This window comes from Cryptomeria japonica, chromosome 10 (assembly GCF_030272615.1).
Source record: "Cryptomeria japonica chromosome 10, Sugi_1.0, whole genome shotgun sequence".
Classification (NCBI taxonomy): Eukaryota; Viridiplantae; Streptophyta; class Pinopsida; order Cupressales; family Cupressaceae; genus Cryptomeria; species Cryptomeria japonica.
This window is the reverse complement of record NC_081414.1, coordinates 47,448,506-47,471,683: the sequence shown is the minus strand read 5'-3', so window position 1 is coordinate 47,471,683 and position 23,178 is coordinate 47,448,506. Positions and strand designations below refer to the sequence as shown.

Genomic DNA, 23,178 nt, shown 5'->3' with positions numbered 1-23,178 from the left:
CACAGGAAAAGATCATGGATGGAGGACCTCACAGTTTGCTTTAGTGGTCAACCTTACTCCAGATGAAGAGTGTTCTCTTTGAGGACATCAGTACTAGATGTATCCATGTTGAGGAGGTGATCAATCCGATCCAGGACAGAGTATTTGAGGTACTACATACCATTCTTGGCAGGAGGATCGAAGTTGAGACAGATGTGGATTTGCAAGAATTGGAGGATAGAATCAAGGTCATCTTTTGCAAGGACGCTAATATCACAGACGAGCAACAGGACCAGATGTTTGCTACCATGCTCCTGATTGAAAAGACTAAGGAACTTGAATCAACATGGGACGCAGCTCTTCTAGATGCATTTGATCAGGTCATCCACTTGGAAGAAAGAATGAAGAATCTTCCCGAGATTCCAATTGCTGAGATCGAAGGAATCGTATCAAGATTCACTGCATATGCTAAAAAGGAACATTGGAAAGGGAATAAGATTCTAGATGAGAGGTTGTTATAGATGACATGGCACCTTAATTGTCATTGGTCTATGTCTCCTAGGTTTTTGTGCCAAATTTAATATTTGGCTATGCATTTAATATTGTTCAGTAAAAAGGAGGCCATTTGTAACAAACCCTAATTAGGGTTTAGGTGTCATGATCTTGACCGTTGATCTGCTTTTTGATCTGGACCGTTCATTGTAATTGAGGATGCTATTTATACCCTCATTTCATTTCATTTTCAATTAATTAGATGTGAGAAGAAGATTAGATTATTGATGTATTAGAGAGATTAGAGTTTAGAAGCAATTTACTTTTGTAGCAAGATTGAGTTTTGAGGAAAGAATTCGAACAATTGTTGTACATGATGACTTTGAGATCAATGAAATATTGAAGTTATGGTGTTTTGTTGCAAGTCTCTTAAGTTATCTTCATGGTTGTTCAATTTACTTGAATCATTCTCAATCAAAGTAGTGTGTTAATTCGAAGGACAAAGTGTTGGAATTGATCTTTGGTAGGATTCGCTTTCCAAACCACTAGCTTCTTGCTGATTGTAGGAACGCCTTGCGTGGTCAACTGGAGATACTTGAATCACTTAACCTTCAATCATTGTTGTATCTTGGATATGTACCTTCGTGGTAGTGTCTTTGATCTTTGATGTATTGAAAATCATTTGTTACCTTAGAAGATTGCATCAATTTCAATTGAGTTGTTAATTTATGGCAAAATTGAAGTTGGTAGAATCTTGCCAAGTCTTGTCCACATGAAGTCATTCTTAGGGTTAGACTAGATTAGACCTCTTGTAAACCCTACTCTTTTGTCATTTTTTTTAAAAGTTTGTTTAGTTCATCAAAATCTTCGGCAACGTAAGGCCCCTTGAGGACACAGCAAATCACAACGACCACTGGTGCTTATCCATACATAGAGACCCTACCAAAAAGAACATTGGAGTCATCCTAACTGATCCTTCTTGCGAAATCTTCAGCAGTTAGCGACTTTATTCAAGAGAGGATAAGATGCCTTTGGGTATTTTATTCTGTGTATGATTGTGTACAAAATACACGTCAACAATACCAAGAGGGATTAATGAATACAAGGTATTTTTAGTAACATATCGTAGATATGGAAGATGAAAAGTCATGTTAATATATATATCTATGAATTAATTAGATAATGCAATAAAGGTTTTTTTTACATAAAAAAATATATATATTCATGAACAAAATGTTATGGAATTACAAGGCTTGGTTGGTTCAAATTCAACCAAGAAGGGAAGGATTGAGTCCACCCCCTTTGAGGACTTGGATGATGAAGGCATCGTCCAGGACAAGGAAAGGCAAGGGTCTTCCTTGGCTGGCTTGGGTATAAGAGGTTATACTCAAGACAGGACTCAAAGGTCAGGTCGACCCCTTCTGAGGACTTGGATGATGAAGGCATCACCCAAGGCAAGGAAAGGCAAGAGTCTTCCTTGGAGGGCTTGGGTGTAAGAGGTTACACCCAAGACAGGAATCGAATTCATCTTCGATTTCCTGGAGGGCTTGGAACGAAGGGGTTCCAAGAAGGCGAGCCTCACAAGCCGCCTAAGGTCATACATCGTATGACATCCGTATCCTTTTTATGAAATAATAATTATGATTATGTTAATTGAGCATTGAAGTTAGATTGTAATTTGGATTACTTACCTATGTATATATATGTTTGTTGTATTCTAACAATCTGTTTTGCAGGTTAATGATCTCTAACTAGTAGGGACATTACATTTTGAAATGCCTTTTTGTGGTTGCTTTAAGCATCCTCTTGACCTTTGATTCACCCTCATCATGTGATTTCGGGCCTGTGAGAGGGATTGCGTGATTTGCTCTTTTACCTAACCTTTCACAAAAAAACAAATTTCGGGTTTTCAGTCCATTTTGAGCGATTTTATTTGCTTGGTTTTATTATAAAACTCAGCTCTCTGCTAAAAATGCACGACTCCACGTGACTTTGCCCTCACTTCAAAATTTGGGGGGTTTGAAGGAAAGAGTGTGACTTTATACTCGCATTCCCTTTTTTTGTTGGGCAAAACAAAGTCGAGCCTTTTGAATGCAACCACACGACCCTTCCTTCACATTTTCAACGCCCTCTTCATAATACGAAACTCAGGTCTAAAAAGCTCGAAATTCACCAAAGTGAAAATCGCCCAAGTTGTGCATATTGATCAAATTGGCCGAAAAAGAACAAAGTTGCACAATTCATCCCAAGAGCCCAAAGTGTATAAAAAAAATGGGGGTGCCCTATCCAGGATGGGGTGGGGTGTGCATAACGCACAACACATGTATTATCTCCACCCATGATATTACTCCCAACAACATTTCTGGTTGCTTTCTTTGTACGTGTCAGGTTCGAAGGTGTCAATAGGTGGAGAGAAAGTCTTTTTGCTGTCATTGTTATCAAAATTCTGATTTTTGACTTCAAGATCAGCATCATCTTCATTTTTGTAGCAATATCATCAAGAATCTTATCATAATTATGAACTTTGCAATATTTGTTTTGGAATTACATGAATTCTCTAATAAGCATCTCATATGGTTCTCTCATATCATGAGAGGCCAAACTTGAGGAAATTTGATATCTGATTTTTACCCCATTACTGAACCTTCTTCAACAATTTTTATGGATCCTTCTTTTGGGATCTCTAGAATCATTGAGACTTATGAAACAATGTTATTACACGCGAGTCTACCAGAAGACTCCATAAGGTGCCTCCTTTTGACTTGAAAAGGATCTTCGTTTCTCTTTTTTCAAATAAACCATATAAACTTAGTAGAAAGGGAAACCTAAAAGAAATTAAGATTTGTATTCAAGCCATTAACAAAACCAAATAGATCTCATGCCAAGAAAAGTTCTTTCTAATATCCCACCCAAGTTTATTCCCGATAAACAAGGACAAGATATTTTAACATAAATGCAATTATATTTAGGACAAGATATTATTTCCAATCATCATTTGAAAGCTCCTTAGTCCATCAATTTCAATTTTTTTTACACAATCGAGCAATTAGTTGATGATTAAATATACTATCAACTAACCACTTGAATGCTCATCTTATTGACATTGTTAGATGTTGAGTTTAATCAGTGTTAAAAACACATAACTCAAAATTTACAACAGCTAACCACTTGATGGTTCATCTTATTGAGGGGAATCTTGTCCAATCCCCCAAATCCCCTTGCCTCCTTATTTTTCTCAACCTTCCCGTCTCCGCACCACACATGCATGCATATAATAATTAATAAATGAAATAAAGTGACAAATGTTCTCCACATTTCTATTTGAAAAAAATGGCAAAGACTCACATCTTTAATAAGGATAAAGAAGCAGAAGCTATAAAGTTTCACATCTTGTTCTTGCATTTAGTGGAGTCCCTTTAGGTACAACTATAGTCGGCATGAAATGCCTATTGTTATGCTTGATAATAGTTGTTATCTGCCAATGTATCAATTGTTTGTATTAGGTGGGTTGTCACTCTCGGGTAGTTATGTGTCTGTTGGTTGATGGTTATGTTCCTCTCGGCAACCGTCGGGTCCTTTAAATATGTTGTGTACCGCCAAAGAAAGTATGGAATAGTTAGGTCAATTGTAATCCTTGGCCGACCATGTCTGGTCTTCTTCTTTGTAATAATTGCATGTGCAAATAAATATATATTTTACTACTGTGTCTTGTATGCATTGTCATGTACATTATTATTTCCGGTATTAAATTTATCAGATATGGTAGCAAACAACAACTTTTCTATGCTTTGGATCCACAATTATAGGGTGTACCTTAGGGTGTGATACATTCGTTGCAGGGAAATCTTTGTATAATAAGAGATCCCTTGATTTAATTTTCCAATATTTCATTCATTGTCCATTGTCCATCATCTCTTTTGTCTCTCTCGCAATTTGTTCTATCATCAAGTATTAAGACAAATATTATGTTGAATGTTGTGGAGTGCTAATGGAGTAAAGTAGTTATGGATCTGATCTCAATTGTCGTGGAAAGGTTAAATAAATCTTGGAGGCATACATGTACTTGTTCCAGTGATCTTATATATGTTTATCTTTTTTATAGGTAAATGCACGCAAGCCATATCACAGCATCAATTTTGTCATTGCACATGATGGCTTTACACTATATGATCTTGTGGCATATAACTCTAAGGTAAGTCGTTTAGCACCAACTTATATCTGTTATTGAAATTCAGACCTGAATATGACAACCACCAATTATTTTTTGAAGCTGAAGGTTGTCCTGATAAAACATGTTCTTACAGCACAATGAATTGAATGGAGAGGAGGGAAGGGATGGATGCAATGATAACTACAGCTGGAATTGTGGTTTTGAAGGTATATATCATTATGGCTTTACCTAAGCCTTTAGAAAATTGGTTACCATAGGTCTGTATTCTATAATGGATTGGAAAAACAATATAAATTATTATAAGCATTCATATTCATACCCCACATTGTCCGTTGTGGAAAATAGAGAAAATTAGGATGTTGATTCAGGTTCTAACCTGGTCAACAAATTATTTGTAGAAATCAAATTGTTCTTTGTTTTGAATAGGAATTCCAAATTGCATCTGTTGAATTCTTTCAATATATACAGGTTCAAGAAGATGTTGGTCTAGATAGATTCTTTTGTTGAGGACTTGTATGAATATTATTTTGTTTGTAATTTTTTTCTTAGAACAAATGCTGATTTTGTTTTCGATATTATTTTTTGAAGGAGCATCTTTAGCCTTTTGAGATGCTTTTATAGATCATATTGCATAGTGTAATAGGTTTGTAATATTCTAATCTTGAGGCATTGTCTATATGGGGATAAATACTAAAATTGTGGCATTGATCTATATCAACATTTATTTATGCTTCCAAGACTTTGGAATTCCCCTTATGTTTTGAGAGAATCTGCATTATTTGTGTTGTTTCTGCATTAGGTGGTCCTCATCATACGTTTTATCATTAATCTTTGATGTCCTTATCTAGATTATCCCTGTTAACATTTGTTTTGGTCCAGCGAGTCCATATTTGTTTTGTCTATCATAGAGGTTTTCTTTCTTCTATGCTATGCTCATTCAATCACTTTTAGCTTCTTTGGGAGGAGGTTGTATTGCTAATGTGGATTGTTTCTCCCTCTAGTGTTGTTTTAGAGTTTTTTGTTCCTTAGATTTGGATTATGAGTAGAACTGTAGAAGTAATAAGTATACATTTTTGCCATGAATGTGCCAATAGCCTTTGAATTTGTCTATTGCATTTTTCTTGTTAAAACTTTTGTCTCTATATCCTCTATATCCTCTATGTAGTAGTTTGGGTTGCTTGGGAAGCCATTTCTTTGTTCTTTCTAGTGTATTCCTTCTAAAATCTCTGTTTTGTGGCTCTCATTGTGCTGCTATTGATATTTTGACTTCATTCTATTTGCACCTTTTTTTCTAAGGTGAATTCTTCAATTTTTGGAGTAATTTTTTCTTTTATTGTAATGTCACCTTCTTAATGAGTTCACTAGGATGCATTGTTAGCCTATTTAGCTAGTTCCTGTAGGCTAATGAGTTAGGGTTAGGGAACTCTAGTATCAAGTGTTTATTTGAGCTTCAGTGGTTATGATGTGTGTGACACCCTTTTCTGGAGGGAATTTGGTTGAATTCTCCAATACTTGCCATTTTTAGTAATTCAGTTCGGGGCATCAAATGAGCTAGTTGTTGCTGGAGGAGTTTGTTCTTCTTCAAGGCTTGTGAGGATGAAATCCCTTGCAGGCAACTTCTCCCATGTTGGTGAGAGACCCGATCTGGAGGATTTGGGTGATTTCATTCAGGAATTACATTGCAGCTTCATTGGTGTTTGGATTTCAATCTTCTTTAGTTTCAGAGTTTCTGATTGGTAGAGTTCATTCACAGTGACTGATTCATTAGGATTTCTGAGTTTATTGCATAATTATTGGACTGTTTTTGGCTGTCTGTACCTTGTCTAGGCTGCCCGAACATATGCTGGAAGTGGTGTTCGGATGAGAGGAGAGGTTGATTTGGGTTTTTGAAGGGTTTATTGTAAGATGCTGCTCTGTTTGTTATTAATTTTTTCACTTCTCAGAAATATTGTCAAACAGCATGCATAAAACCCTTGAAAGGCATTGAACTAAAATGTTTTAGGAAGATTCTGATTTGTTTAGAAGTTTGCTCTCACTGTTTTGTTGTTTGGCTTTGTGATTTCAACATATAAATTTGTTTTGAAATGCATATACATAAATTAACCAATTCCACTAGCTTTACCAAATCAAGAAAAGCAGATTTAAGAATGACAGAACTGAAACATTCAAATCTGGCCTTAATTTGATGAAAGAACCTTGCATGGGTCTAATAAACAATCTGGAATGGTCTCTATTACTACTGCAGAAAAGTACAGACAAGATCAACAACTAAAACCAAGATTAATGTGCTCCTTAATCTATCATGAAACCTTCATTTAAACTCTCAAAATTACAACATTAACTGCAAGCAGCAGTAGACTAGTAACAATAGACTTCTAACAAGTCACACAAGACATGAACAGTGAACCAGCATCAAAGTTATGGATTCGCCTAGATTGATAAAGCTTCCAATCAGCAGCAGTATAGTTTCAAAATCTCCTAACTATCAATCAGAACTTTGATATGTTATGCAATCCCCTCAATGCTTAATGTCCATATGCAAATATCACTTCTAGTTGTCACTAAATGCCAATTATCAGCAACCTATGGCATATTCTTCCGGTAATTCTTTCCTTGCTTCTAGCCATACTTTTTGGAGCTATTTGGTGGAGGCACCTAGGGTTTTTGGGCATGTTATTGCTGGTCATTTCTGTCATAGCTTCTTATTTTCTGTATCCAGCGAATGGGTATGTTGAATATTTTCTTATTTTCTGTATCCAGCGAATGGGTATTTTGTGACATTATTTGTACATGGAAATTGAAGTTGGTGAGCTGCAAGGTATGCTTCTCCATTTGGACTGATTAATTCGCAACCAGCTCCAGCTCCTTTCCTTGACATGGATCCATCCAATCTCAGGGTCCAAACCTGTTCCTTTTGTGGGGAAAGCAAAGTTTGTGGATCTGTTTCTTCTTGGGAGTGTTGTTCACATTCTATTTCTTGTATCATCACTGAGGTAGATTCGTTAACATGGTTGACCTCTTCGTTACTTGAAAGGTTCAAGGCTTGTGGAATTCTTTTCCGTACTTCTTCTATGGCTTTATGGCACATTTTACATGTAAATTCAGAATGGGTGGTATTGTGGATACGACACCAACTTGGAAGCAATAGATCTTGAATGCGGACATTTTCTCGCAATTCCGCCTTCAATTGAACACTATTCAAGACAAAGTGTTTGAATTTTCAAACATTCCTTCATTCTCATCTTGGGAATCTTGATATTCTTCAATTAGTACCTCGGTGGAATCAACCATCTTGTTAATTTCGTGGGTCGATCCATGCAACATTAGGACTTCATGCACTTTAGGCTTGTAAGAGCCTAAATCTGTCTCGAGAAACATTATTTCATTGTTTTCTCCATATTCAGTAATCATCAGCCTGAGCCTTGGTGTGCTGTCAATCTTTATTTGATTTGGGACCCCTTTCCACGACAACCACATATGAGAAAAGTCTGTAGAAATATATCTATCCATTCTATCTCCTTGACCAATCTTTGCTTAAAAGCATGTTGTATCCATTAGGGATATTGATGACAGAAATGTCGATACAACTTTGCACTCTTGGGTCCACTGCTAGCTGCATGTGAATATTGTTCAATTCTCCTACAATAGGGACTTCTGTTATGTTCAAATGAGTGACTTTCTTATTGGTTTGTGTTGGTATCACTCCCAGTTTCTTGCACATAGCGAGAGGCATCACGTTGCTAGAAGCAAAGGAGTCCACTAAGCAGTTATGCACAAGTTTTCCAAATATTCTGACGGATAGCAAGAATGGAGTGGGCTCGTCCTTTCCCTAGTAAAAGACCACTGGATGTTTTACTTGATTACTGACATCTTGATTCTTTTCTGAAGTCTAGGGGAGTTCATTTGTCAAAATTTCTTCTTGGAATATATCCGTGTCCTTGAGAACTTCTTCTGGCATTATGTCTTCTTGATTTGAACTTTCAGACAATGTTTGGACCATCCTACAAAATTAGGAGCTTGTTTTGGAGCATCAAACGCGTTGCACAACATTTCTGGTTCATCTCGAATAACATTTGTATTTGCTAGAGCATCGGATACATTTCTGTTTGGCATGTTTTATGAAGTGTTCCTTGGGGCAACAACTTCAATCAAACTGCCTAGGAGTGTTTCCCAAATCTTAGGAATTCTCATCAGCTTGATCAAGGGTAAGCTGTCCTTTATCTTTTTAAATTCATCTAGCACATATGAACTTAATCTTTTTAACTCTTCTCTAGGATGATCTTTCGCCTGTGCTTGTGACTGCTCCACTTGGGGGATCACTTGTTGCCTTTGCTCAACTTGCGGTGCAGTAGCTTGTCTCGTCCCATTTGATTGGACATTCTGTTGTCGGTATTCAGGTGAATCACTACGAAGAGACGACACATTGGTAGCATTTGGATTTGGTGGAGTCTGAAAATTATTCGGAGAAATGGACGTGGTTAAGGGTTCATTATTTTCATTGAAGATATGGTGGATCTTGTGTGTTATTTCAACATGTTGCATGGTCTCTACTTCTTAAGTTTTAAATGTTAATTAGATGAATGGAATATCTTATTGTTGATGAATGGTGAAGCCTAATGTTCATACCACTTGGAATTTGTTGATTGCGGTTGTAGTGCGTGGTTAGACCGAACTTGATTAAAAAGATTAACTTCAATTTCTATGTGCTCATTGTTCATAAACGTTGGTGTGCATAGGTGATATGAAAATCATTCGCTTATCCTTAGGAGATTGCACCATCTTTGTGTAGTTGTTTCCTCATGGCAAAGTAAAGCTTGGTTTGGTTGCACTAAGTCAACAATCATCTCTTACATTCCTAGGATTAGATTAGATCTCCTATCTCTTATCTCCTTTTGAATTTCTTTTCCAAGTGAGTCAGTAAGATTCCACGTTCCAGTTGTGTTCATAAGAATAAGTCACTTTGTGTTACCAGCAAAATCACATCATACACACTGAGTCTATCCCGAACTTAAAGTCAATTGTTTGCATTTTAAACCTTGGAGTTGTCTCATTTGATCACATCGTATAGCATATGAGGTTTCTTTGTTCAAGAGAGGATAGAATACTTGGTATTTTATTTTGTGTTCGAGGTGTCCTAAAAAACACATCAACACCACCACAATAATTAGAATTATTTTGCCCATCAAGAAAGTATCGACCATTGCATGAGCTAATATCAAGTAAATTTCACGCCATAGGAAAATATTGAGAAATCCTTCTAATTTTAATAATCACCCAATATAATAATCTTTAAGTCTTATGGGGCCCAAGAATGACAGACCAAACTTCAAATACAATACGAGAACCTGAAATTTGTCTTTTTAAAAGACATCACAAATATCAAAACTTTAATTTTTAAATCCAATGAAACCTAGTAAAACTCTTTAAGAACAAGTCGACCATGAACGAAGGTTTTCATCCTCGCTTCAACCTTCAGCACTCTGACAATCCTTGTGTGGAACCGCTGCACGAAACACAAGGGTTTCTGTCCTCAGCTCCAGACCATTGGGGTTTTCATTCCACTGGTTAAGTTTGGCTCTCGGATACAAATGAATGAAGTCTCCATGGAGAAAACAACAAGCTTTTGAATCTTGTCCCTCCTCAAATGAGTCCCCCAGCCTTCTTTTGTAACTTGACTGAGAAACTTCTAGAAATAATTAATTAAAATCGATTTATAACTTTAATTTATCCTTATTTCTCCAAAAAAAGTGATCTATTTAAATATTTAATATTTTGGTACTGAGTCACTTTATAAATAATTAATTAAAGTTGTCTTTTAATGTACTTTTCCAAACAACTTAAAAATTAATTATTTTCACGGATTCACTAGGAACACGAAAATGGGGATGTTACAACCAAGTTATGGAAGTGGGATCTCCCTCAACATTTTTTTGTTATTAGGATCTCCCTTGACTTTTGTTCTTCCATTTGTTGAAATCCAAACATTTTGTGACCTATGATTATATACAAAAGTAAACTATGAAATTACTTCGACTAGCCCTTTCTACTATTGTTTTTGGAGACTATTTTTTCCTCTACTAAATTTGTGTCCGAGGAAGCATTTTTATTATCTTTGTTGCTTTATGTATAAGGCATGTGGTTTCTCTTTGTTCAGCTGTTTGTCCTCTGAATTGGATATATTTTATTTTTCAGTCTGTCTTAATTTTTTTATTTCAGTATTGACCAGCTGATTTTTAAAATTAGAGACAAATCTTGCACGACTCACATGGTTTGAGGCAACCGTTAAATGAACATAAATTTCTCTGCTTGCTATGGCAGATGAGAGGTTGCTGTATCTATCAAATCTCTTACATTATTCTTTTATAATGAAATGTACTTTCGGTTTAGATAACACATCTGCCACATTTCCATATTTATTTTAAGAAGTGAATATCTCTTTGTAGATGAATTGGAGTGACCAGGCTAAATGGCAGCAGCTGTCATATGTTTATGCCATAAAATAATCATATCAATTAAATTGCAGCTTTAGTCCTTGTTTTTATAGTGCCATTTTGAAATTCCAATTACATTGCTTAGATAATGCCACTATTTCATGTCAGATAACATGATGATACTGGCGAAATATGGTATTTCCATACGCAAACCAAATATATGCGTGTTTTGTATCATCAGCAATGCAGTTATTGGAGGAAGGCATTGGCTTAAGTTCATTATAACTCAGTAAGAGTACAAAGCTTAATAGTATTTTCCTAAAATACCAAATTTTATATTAAAATTGTTTCCTACAAAAGAAAAGTAACCACTAATTGTTGTGCCAGAGATGAATTACAGTCATGAAGAATAAGCATTAACACATTGTCCTGAAATCATTCTTACAGATTACTTTCAAGAATCCTTAGAATGAGAGAGTTACGTCAAATTATTATGTTCCTTTTATTTTTTCCTTTTACATTCAATTTTAATCTAAAGAAAATGTCTTTGCTCCCAGCAGTCTGTTACATACTTGAAGGCTGGCACTTTGCTCTTATAGCAGAGACAAGCTCTATTAGTAAAGTCGTAATAGTTTGATATGCTTTTGGGCCCCACCTTTCATATGGTTTGATATAATGGATAAATCTCATTTATATCATTATCTTCTTAGGTAATACAAAGGATCCTGGGGTCAATGCTCTGCGTGCACGGCAAATGAAAAATTTCCATCTGGCATTGATGGTTTCACAGGTGAGCTTGTCAATGTTAAAGAAGTTGGTCTTTTCTCATGCACATTGTTTAGACTATCGTTCCCTGTTGATGAAAATAATGATGATATTTGAATTTCTATGGCAAAATGAAGTTGTCAATGAGAAGATTAACATATGTTGTTCTTCAAAACTCAGCTTGCTTTAGTTTTTACTGCTATACCAGTTCGTTTTCATTGCAAATTTGATCATTTTTTAATCTTTTAGAAGTGATCTTGATGCCCTAATATTAAATTTCCTTAGATTAATGTCTCTATGCACTATCTACCATTGTCATGATTCATTTACAGCATAGTTGCTGCATCTTATGTAGATAATTTTTTAATTGGAAAATTGGTTCTAATCTAAGTTGCCGGTTCGGGTTTGGGCACTAGTATGCCGGTACAGCAAAATTTTGAAAAGGGGTTTGGGTTCGTGTTGACGTGTCTGAAATCGCATTGCTGCAAATTCCATACGGCCAACGCAGAATAGAATAAACTCACTGAGTATCCTACCCTCTCTTGAAATAAGGGAATCCCTAATGCTATTTTCTACGTTTTGATCAATGGGGATAACCTCAAGGTTTCTTTTGTCAGGTCTTGACTGCGGGATCTCTCAGTGGCTTGATGTGTTTTTGCTGGAAACACAAGGGGGCTTACGTTTGATTGGCAATTCCATACACGAATTCCCAGGGACCACTTACGATTTTCTTTCAGGTGATGTTGGTTAATTTGAAGCTGATTTAGCAGGATTGCAGATTTCAAAGAAGGGGATAAAATTGGGAGGAAAGGAAGGAAGGGTAGGGAGAAAGAGAACAGTAAATGTTAACTAGGACAACAGATTTACCCAAGCAGACAGACACCTCCGGGAAACCAAATTAAGCATCATCAGTCATTCAGACACAATGTTTGCATAAACTCAGTGCAATCTTCAAAGGAGAAACCAGATTTTCATATTATCAAATACAATATTAGAACTTCTACATCCATGATATGTGTTCATTTGATAATCGAACTGAATCATAAAATAGCCCAGATTAACCATGCAGAAAGGAAAGAAGCAATCAGCTATCCTCTAATGGTATGGACTGTGAAGATTCTATCAGATGCTTGGTAAGAACGGCTGTGCAAAATGAATAGACATAATTTAAAAGCTTTCTAATTTAAATGAAGAAGGAGACCATGCACTCACAAGGAAATTTGAAGGTAATTTTAATCCGTTGTATTAATTCCTGCAAAATTTCTTCAGAGCTTTCGCAACAATTCAAGAACTTCCTCTCAAAATGAGGGAAAACCAGTCCCCTTAAATAGGTTTCCAAAAATGGATGAATGGCCAAGATTTAATCTAGACAAGTGGCCCAGATTCATCCTTACAAAAAGAGGGACCCACACTCATAAATAGGGGGATAAATATCTACAACTACCCCAAAAGGAGCAATAACTACCAAAGGATAATTACAACTTTTGAAATAATCCAAAAAGGGAGGTGCACAAAAAACTTTACAATATGTTGACCAAAAGTCAACTGTCACCTTTTTGGGACAAAAGTGCACTTTTTAAGATTTGGAGGGAAAAGGGCATTTTTGAGAAACTATTTTCTCTATCCTGGTTTCACATTCCTTTTGTAGAAACTGGTCTTCGCCATGCAGGTATTCTCGCCATAAATCACGACCTGCTGCTCGTTCCTCGCGGACATATTCCTGAAACTTGATGCATAATTGGAAGAGGGGATTAGAAGGTGGCATGGGAGGGTGGCGAATTTTGTATTGCATGCCTTCGAGATACTGGTCCACGTGCCTTAAACCGTCCTTCCAGTTGGAGCGATTACGCTCGAAGCACAATATGTCTGAATGGAACTGACCAGCAAAACTCAAGTCTTCAATGGAATAAGAAGCCTTATCTGCTCCCAACCTTTCCTCCCAATTCGGCCGGATTACACTGTCGGACAGGTCATTTATCCACCCCGAAACCATTGATCGGAGGATGGTCTTGCCTAATTCTTGCATGTTCCCCAGAATTGCCTCACATGCGTCATTTTCTTTGTCAATAATTTCCTGGGCATCGTTCTTCATGGTGACGGCCCAGTACCATTCCTTGAGAACACTGATGCTATGGGGATCCAGGATGTCAGGCAGTGTGGGAATTTGTGTATGTGTCCAGAAAAGAGCTCTTAGGAGGGGAAGGGTAGAGGCTGCTACTTCATGCATGTGAAGGGATTCCCTCTTTATTTCCAACAGCTTGACGAGAGTGAGCTCTCGATGGAGAGCCATTTCCTTTACTTCTTTGAGGATCTGTTCTCCCTTTTTCTTGATGTCTTGCACCCATTCCTTAACGGCCTTTGCGGTATCCTGGATTCCTTCAAATTCAGTTGTGGTCCTTTGCGCCAACGCCATTGGGGGAATATGGGATTCAGAGGGGTTGTGTAGTGGCCGTAGGAGCTTATCGATGTATCCCTCGGCTTGTTCAGCACGGGCCCGATACATATCCTTTTCAGCCGTGACTTCCTCGAGCTGTCTGAGTATGTTCTGCACTGAGTCCTTAAATTCCTCCTTTTCTTGCTCTTTTGTAGCTCGTCCGATGGGGACAGTCGTAATGCTATAATCTGCCAGGGTTATTTGATCTACTGGCTTGTTTACGGGCGGGGTAGCAATATGAAGAGTGCGGTTCCTTTGCCCATCCTTGGTTATCTTAGAGTATGTTCTCGGTTTCTTCTTCCCTTTTGCTTTTGTTTGATCCATTCGTGAGAAGATGTCTTCAAGGTCGATGGGCGCCTTGGTGGCGGCCCTGCGCTGAGCTCTGGCGATCAGCCACTCTTGAGGCACTGTCTGGGTTGAGGATAGGGTTAAGTTAGCACCTTGTTCTCCCATGCTTTCAACTGGCTGATCACAAATTAACAGCTGTCCCGCCATCGGAGTGGTGGAAGAAGGAGGAAGCTCCTTGTTTGCATCTGAGTTCTCCCCTATCTCACTGAATAATTGTCTGACATCTTCCTGTGATGGTGGCTCCTTGGTTCCCTCGAGCTCATGGATCTCGTCTGTTCTTTGTTCCCCTTCGACAGTTGAGTCGTCCTTGGCTGCATGGAGGAGTAGCAATTCGTGGCGGCTCTGCTGGGTAGGTTCATGCACTTCGATCCCCTGGGTGGATGGGATTTCTCCTTCCTCTATTTGGTCACCCGGCTTAGTCGGATTGGGGCCCTTTTGCTCGGTGTCCGGCATATCTGGAGCAGGAGGATCATTGGCTTGGAATGCCTCTATGTCGCTCTGGGAAGGCGGAGCAGGTATGCAATCCAAATCTATGGCGTCGTCGGACAAACTGGGATCCCTTGAGGATGAAGTGGTCTCTGGCCTTCTTATGGGAATCTTCTCCCTCCTTGTTCTCTTGGACGTCCGAGTCCCTCTGCAAGCCTTAGTTTTCTTCCTTTTCTCTGGTTTTTCAGTTGATGTCCTTTCATCTTCGGAAGACTGAGAGTCGAAACTGCCCATCAGATGGTAAGTAAACTGGACCCCTTCATGGACTAGCCTCTCGATCTGGTGTTGTAACCATTGATCTGTGTATCTTGCCGGGGCTGCCATGACTGCTTCGAAATCTGTGATTGGGTCTTGAGACCAATCAACGCCTGGCAAGAGATGCCTTACTGCTTCGAATTCCCGGACTTGGAGACAGTTCCCCGAGTCTGTGAGCTGATCCGGGACCCGACGGTACTCAAAGAGTCGCATTTGCTGCACACTCAATCTAGAATATTCCCGTCGCCTGACTTCGTAGTCATCGGAGCAATTTTTCCAGTAATCTTCAATTGACTCCTTTGCTCTGTAGCGCCTACCGTAAGCTCTCTTTGCCAAATTGTCATGATCAAAACATTTTCTTGGAAAATGTTCCTGTAGGCCATAGGAGGCTAGCTCTGCAAGGGACTCTTCTGCTAGGGTGGGAGTTCTCAATTGGACATCATGGTTGCCTATGATCATTGGAAATGCGAATCCAGCCTGCTTGCTCTCTCGTAATAATATGCCAGCAGGGCGTGATTGTCTTGCCACCTCCATGAGGACTACTTTATCGGTTGGGTACCGCGGAAGTCGAAGGGGGGCACCTTCAAAGCCAGCAATTCGGATGTAGGAGAATCTTGGGAACTGAATAAACCAGGCCCCATACCTTTGCACTAAAATGGTAGCTTGCTCTGAGAGCCTTATGTGTAACCCTCCCTGCATTAGCCTGACTAGGCGCATTGTGAAGGCGTCGTTGACACGTTCGTACTGTCCAACCGCGTAAGCCGGGCTGCTCTTTTCCCTTTGAGCTATATCCTGGTAGTGCAGTTGCGGGTAGCAATCATAAACTTTTACCTGACCAGGCCCATTCCCGATCTCACCTTTCATTATTAATCCTGGCAGTGGCTGGTTCTTTGCGAACATATAGACCAAATAGGAGGTCATGGTGAAATACTTCTTTGTCTCAAGCTCAATCAGCTGAGCGTGGATGTTATCACTTATGATCTGGGCCCAGTCAAACTTAGACTTTCCGGCAAAGACCTGTTCTGTAAAATAGAACATCCATTCTTCAAAGTAGTTGGACTTAGGAAGTCCCATGACTCGGCTAAGTAAGGTGACCATATCGCCATGTTCATTATGAAAGTCACTTCTGGGGGTCTTTTTCACAATCCTGGTGCTTGAAGGCCTTTTCTCTTTGAACCATTCTTCGTTAATCAATGCCCTGCATCGGGCTGGGTTCATATCATACGCCCCCTGTGCCTCGTCCATTGTTGTAGCTATGGGATTATTTGGAAAGGGGATATCAAATGCATCACCGATAGCCTCAGGGGAGAAGTCGGCAATAGTGATATCTTCCAGAAGCACTAATCTGGACTTTGGCTCGTAATGCCGAGCAGCTTCCACTACTAATTCATAGTTCTGGATTGCTGGAGGAAAACCTGCTGCTTGGGCGATGCCACTTTCCATCATTTGCCTAGGCCTACCATATGCATTGGGTGAGAAGACCCGATCCCTGAAATCCTGAATATCAATGTGGCCAAGGTCGGTGTCACCAATATTGTCCCAGATGCTCTGGACCTTTGACTCTCTTAACCCTCCCCTCTGATACTGATACTTCATTCTTTCAACTTTCCGTGGGATGTCTGATTTGGATGCTCGTGAGGTTTCTGCTGCAGCGGGTGTTTTTGATGATTCTGTCGCTGATTTAGGCATTTATCCTGCACAGCCAGACACGGATTACAAGGTGATACGAGAATGACGATGCGGGTTAGATAATAACAGAAGTGTTTCAACAGACCGAGATTAGTTTAATATCATTCTGGGCTAACAATCCGATTAATTTCAACAGCATCATATTCCTGAAGATTTATGACTAAGCATTCTTACTCTCGAATTTTTTGGGATTAATTTTAACAACGGCAAAACATGAGAATTTTGAAAAGAGATGCAGTTTCCGGCCAAACCTCGGGAATGAATCCTAAATTTTGGATGTTCGAATGACGGAGATGCAGACTCTAAGCATTTCAAATTTTGCGTATTTTGCCTATTTGATTCACACATTTTAAATGACCGTACGCGATAAAGCGTACTTACCTGATTGGAGCGAATGATGGGTGATTGCCCGACCTTGTCGCGCGGGGCGAGCGGATGACCCTGCAAAATTTGAATCCCAACGGTTATCCTTCCTGTTCAAATTTTCGCGGTTTGGAGGATGAAAGAGGATTTATCAATTTCACATGGTTCTGTGCCTAGCAACCTGAATTTTAAATGGTTGATGGGAGGATGATGCAGTGTCTTACCTCCTTGTTTTCGGATTCGAGAGTTCCTTTCGAATTTTGAATTGTATCCTTTGAATTTTGACAAATTGGAGGTTTTCGAATCTAACCTTCGCGGGTTTGCTCGCCCTGGCCTCCGCGTTACACACTGTGCCTTCTACGTTAAAGTTTTGCTTGCTTTTTGGACTTAGCTTTCTGCGTTAAAGCTTTGCTCGGAGCTTTTTGGTCTGGAGAGATGATCGCACTGTTTTGCTTTTAAACTTTCACCTTTGTTGAAATTCGGACGCGGGGGTCCGAAATGGGCGTTTCGCACTGCGTTTTTAAAACCTAACTTTCGCCTTTGTTAAATTCGGACGCGGGGGTCCGAAGTATGCGTTTTGCACTGCGTTAGAACTCGACTTCGCCCTTTGTTGACATTCGGACGCGGGGGTCCGAAATGGGCGTTGCACTGTGTTTTTAACTTGACTTCGCCCTTTGTTGACATTCGGACGCGGGGGTCCGAAATGTGTATTGTTGTTGCTTTTAAAACCTAACACTTTGCCTTTGTTAAATTCGGACGCGGGGGTCCGAAGTATGCGTTTTGTTGTTGCTTTTAAAACCTAACACTTTGCCTTTGTTAAATTCGGACGCGGGGGTCCGAAGTGTGTATTTCGCTATGTTATGTTTCATTTCGCCTTGGTTGTTATTCGGACGCGGGGGTCCGAAGTGTGTATTTCGCTATGTTATGTTTCATTTCGCCTTGGTTGTTATTCGGACGCGGGGGTCCGAAGTATGTACTTTGTTATGTTTTAAAAGCTTAACACTTTGTGTTATTCGGACGCGGGGGTCCGAAGTATGCGCTTTGTTGTGTTTTAAAAGCTTAACACTTTGTGTTATTCGGACGCGGGGGTCCGAAGTATGCGTTGTGTTTTAACTTTATTTCGCCTTGGTTGAAATTCGGACCTAAGGTCCGAAATGGCTATTCGCCTATATGCTTTAAAACTTAACTTTCACTGAAGTTCGGACCTAGGGTCCGAAATGGCTGGGCAGTGTTATGTTTTAAAACTTTAACCTTTTGGAAATTTCGGACCTAGGGTCCGAAATGCGATTGCCACCTTATGCTTTCAAAATTTTGAATTTTCACCTTCGGACGCTTAAATCCAAAAGGGGGAGCACATAACGTTTCCCTTTTTACCTCAACTTGACTTTCGCCAAGTTCGGACCTGGAGTCCGAAAAATGTTTGCATTACGTTAAGCTTTGAAATTTTGGAACAAACTTTCGGCATTTACGCCCGAAAGCCAGATCAGTCAAGAGGACTCATTGGTTCATTATTCCAACGTCGATCAGCTTACGAACTGATCACGAACTCGCTCGAGGAGACACGAGAAACTCTGCTTCGATTCTCGGGATGACGATCAAAAAACTCAAAACTGGAAAGGGGGACCCTGTCGGCGACAGGGGGCGTGTGCAACGCACAACAGTTCGTTAGTACAAAAACCATATATATATTATGTTGTATTTTATTTATTATATAATACTATACTATACTATACTATATTATATTATAAGACCTTAAAATTAATAAACCAAAATCATATCCTTGGCTGCTTGTGGATCAAACAGTCAGGTCAAATTTGCGGTGTACACTTTGACCAAGAGCTACATCAGACGAATGCAGGTGGAGGAGCTGTTCAAAATGTCAGCAGAGGCCTACGAACCGAAACTCGATCTGTACTCGAACCCTAAACCCGAACCGTATTTAGGCAATACGGTGCCCTATATAGCCGAACCCGGTAACTTAGGTTCTAATGCCTAGTGCCCATGTTCCATCTGACAGTACACTATATATTTCCATGTTTGATCTAATTGTTGTGTGTCATTATCTCCAGGATGATATAACAGTTATGTATAATAAATATAATTCAATAAATAATAACATAAAAAAATGGATATTTATTGTAATATATAAAGCGGATTAATAACAGGAACAAAAGGAATGAAGAAAGTGATAACAGCAATATTAAAAAATAATAACATATCAATAAATATAATTTGACGTGTCACTAAATGACTCTTCTAAAGGAGCAGTTGAAGCAGCTATCCAAACAACATTTTCTACAGAATCCTGAAATATGCTTTTAGGAAACCAAACAAGCATTCAGTGGTGATGTTTAGGATGTTGCTCAACATAGAGAATCTGGAGCACATGGTGGGAATAAAAAGGAACATTATCCCTCATATAAGTATTTGTGGAAAATGACAGAGTTTTGATGGTCGAAGCAGCACTTAGAAATGTTATGATTAACCCGCCTTCCTTGTTTAGGCGGGTTAATTTTCAAGACCTTCCATGTTTGTGGAGGTTGAAGTGCACCCTTCTTCCAAATTTTTGAGGCTTATACCTATACTAGGCATTTTTTTGTCGGGCAATTTTTATTTCCACTCTTGCCTGCCTTCCATGCTTCTTGATTTTAAGAGGATCAACTTGTTTCCCCTCACACATTTGTGGAGGTCGACTTGCATCTTTTATTCTTGCGATTTTACCCTCTTATTTCCTTTTGAACTTGTAACTTTTACCTTTGCAAAGTTGGCCTCTTCCATTTTGTGATTTGATTCTTGATCAAAGGGTTATAATTGGTTTTGCCTTCCACATTTGTGGAGGCTAATGCACACCCTTTCTTCTAAATTTGATTTTGCATAAGGTGATTTCTTAATTGAGGGGGGGGGGGTGTTAACTTGTTTGTGTTGTGACGTTTTCACACATCACCCCATTGCAAATGGGGACCCCCTACTTTTTAGTCCCTCTCGGTCTTTTGGCTTTTGTTTGTTGGGTCTTTTTGTGGCAGTCTCATCAGTCCTCCTAGTTTGCGAATGTTTGGGGGTTAATTTGATCAAGTTTGCAGCTCGTTTGAGCAAATTTGGCTAAGTCCGGAGCTTGTTTTGTTTGTTTTAGGGTTTTTGACCTTCAGACTAAATTTGAGGCCTTTCCTTGTGGGTTTTGGAAAAATTGAGTGTTGCATTGGAATCAAAGCCCTTTAAGGAACCTACCTGTGAAATTTGAGCAAATTTTGAGGAAAGTTCCTATTTTTGAGGGATTTCATTGCCTCCCGGATTGGCATAATTTTGCCAAAAATCAAACTTACTATTTTTAGTAATTTCTATTTTTAGTAAGTATCTCTATGTCCTGTCATGCCCTAACTCTAACATTTTGAAACACTTTCTATTTTTGGAAAGTCTATTTGTGGTAGGTTCCTCGTAGGCAGATTTTGAAGATTGAGCATTCCTGAACACTCCTAAATTTGGAAGGTCAAAAAGAAGGCTAGATGGATCAAAAAATGGCTAAGTATGGACATCCATTCCAGAAAGGGAAAGCATGGAAAATCTTCTACGTATGGCCCATGGAAATCACTTCAATTCCCAAATTGACTAAGTCATGGAAAGTTCCAAAAATGCCAAATTCCTTGACCAAGGGAAAATATCACCCAAGTCAGGGATAGAGCGCCAAAATGCCTAAGTCATGGAAAGTTTAAAAAATGCCAAATTCCTTGACCAAGTGAAAATAGCGCCCAAGTCAGGAATAGAGTGCCAAAATGCCTAAGTCATGGAAAGTTTCAAAAATGCCAAATTCCTTGATCAAGTGAAAATAGCGCCCAAGTTAGGAATAGAGCGCCAAAATGACTAAATCATGGAAAGTTTCAAAAATGCCAAATTCCTTGACCAATGGAAAATAGCGCCCATGTCAGGAATAGAGCGCCAAAATGACTAAGTCATGGAAAGTTTCAAAAATGCCAAATTCCTTGACCAAGTGAAAACAACGCCCAAGCCACGAATAGAGCGCCAAAATCACGAAGGCATGGAAAATAAGAAAAATGGAGAATTCCTTGACCAAGTGAAAATAGTGCTCAAGTCAAAAATAGAGCGCCAAAATCAAGATGCCAAGGAAAAGCTTGAAAAGTTGAAATTTCCTCCATGACGAGGATTCGACACCAAGACAAAAGATGAAAATTTTCCAAGGCAAAGAAGAAAGTGGAGGTCAAGGATAGATTGAAAAATAAAATTCCCCTCAAGGAAAAATTTGAAAAATCCTCTTTTAGGCATCAAAATTCGTCCAAATTTCAAAAAAGTCTTCAGAATCATCTAGGTGAGAATTTTATCTCTCTTGGACCTTGGAACTCTAATTTGGAAATAATTCCTAAAAAATTGGTCAAAAATCTTCCTGTGGACATGATGAATTCAAAGAGCACAAAAATTCCTTCCTCAAGGAACAAATTTCCAGAATTTCTTCTCCAGTTCCAAAATGTGCCCAAGGTTGGAAGCAAGACGTAAAAATCAATTTTTGGGAAGAAATGTTCAAAATTCAAAAAAAAATTCCTTCCTCAAGGAAGAATTGCGCCCAAGAAGAAGAAATTCCAGGAAAGAGAAAAAATTGACTAAGTGTTGGAAATTCCTTCACGACAAAATTCTTGGAAAAGGTGAAAATTCCACTAAGTGATGGATTTTCCCTCCTTCAAGACAAAATTCCAGGAAAGATGAAAAATTGACAAAGTGTTGGAAATTCCTTCCTTCAAGACAAAATTCTAGAAAAGGTGGAAAATTGACTAAGTGTTGGAAATTCCTTTCCTTCAAGACAGAAGTCCAGGAAAGGTGAAAAATTGACTAATTGTTGGAAATTCCTTCCTTCAAGATGGAATTCCAAGCAAGGAAGAAATCACACCCAAGGATGAATTGAAGATCAAATTTCTAAGGCAAGGAAGAAATCAAGGAAGAACTGAACAAGAAAATTCCACTCGAGAAATTTTTTGACAAATCCATTTTCGGGCATCAAAAATCATCCGAATTTAAAAATGATGATAGATTTTGATTCGTGAGAGAATTTTCTTTCTCCTGGACACTGGAACCCCACTTTTGAAAAATCCCCAAAAAATAGGAGATATTCAAAATTGATGGAAAAGCTTCCTCGGAACAAGGAAAATTCAAAACTTCATGAAAATTCTTCTCGGGTAAAGTTTTCTCTCTCTAGGGGTTTCTCGCCAAGTGGCAGCCGAGTCAACGCATGATGAATTAATGGAGCATCTTTTGCATGCAGCCGTCACAAGTGGAGGTGATGGTGGATTTATGGCACAATTGGGTAGTTTTGCATGGAGGAATCTTTATTGCACAATGGGCGATCTTTTGCATGAGGGTGCATTCATTGCATAGTGGGCACTTTTTGAATGTAATGGTTAATTAAGGCTTTATGGGTGCCATTTTTGGCAGGATTGTAATTAATTGTATATGGGCATAATGGGCATTTATTGTTGATTCCTACCTTGTTGCATCACGTGTGGGGAATCTTTTAGGGAAAAACCTAATTAGGGTTTTGCATTTAGCCAAGGCATTAAGCCTATATAAAGGGGTGACCCCCTCATTTGTAAAGTAGAGGGAGATTTATATGAAATTGTTGCAATAAGTTTTTGAGATAATAACAGTGAAACATTGCTCTCTGATGGTATCCACTTAAGTTAATTTTTCAAAACTTGCATGGTTTCACCTTCCTCACGTAGAGTAGAATTTTATTTTCTCAGTTGTTAGATAAAGTGTTTTGATTT

At 38.8% G+C, this 23,178-nt stretch overlaps 1 protein-coding gene across 1 annotated transcript in view; it reads left to right on the top strand.

The window, feature by feature from the left end:
• The window catches only part of LOC131029452 (isoamylase 3, chloroplastic), a 311,234-nt gene that overhangs the window by 205,164 nt on the left and 82,892 nt on the right, over nt 1-23,178 (top strand). The window contains exons 17-19 of the mRNA XM_057959949.2: nt 4,574-4,663; nt 4,776-4,848; nt 11,784-11,863. Of these exons, the coding sequence (XP_057815932.1) occupies nt 4,574-4,663; nt 4,776-4,848; nt 11,784-11,863 (243 nt within the window). The remainder of the gene's footprint in view (nt 1-4,573; nt 4,664-4,775; nt 4,849-11,783; nt 11,864-23,178) is intronic.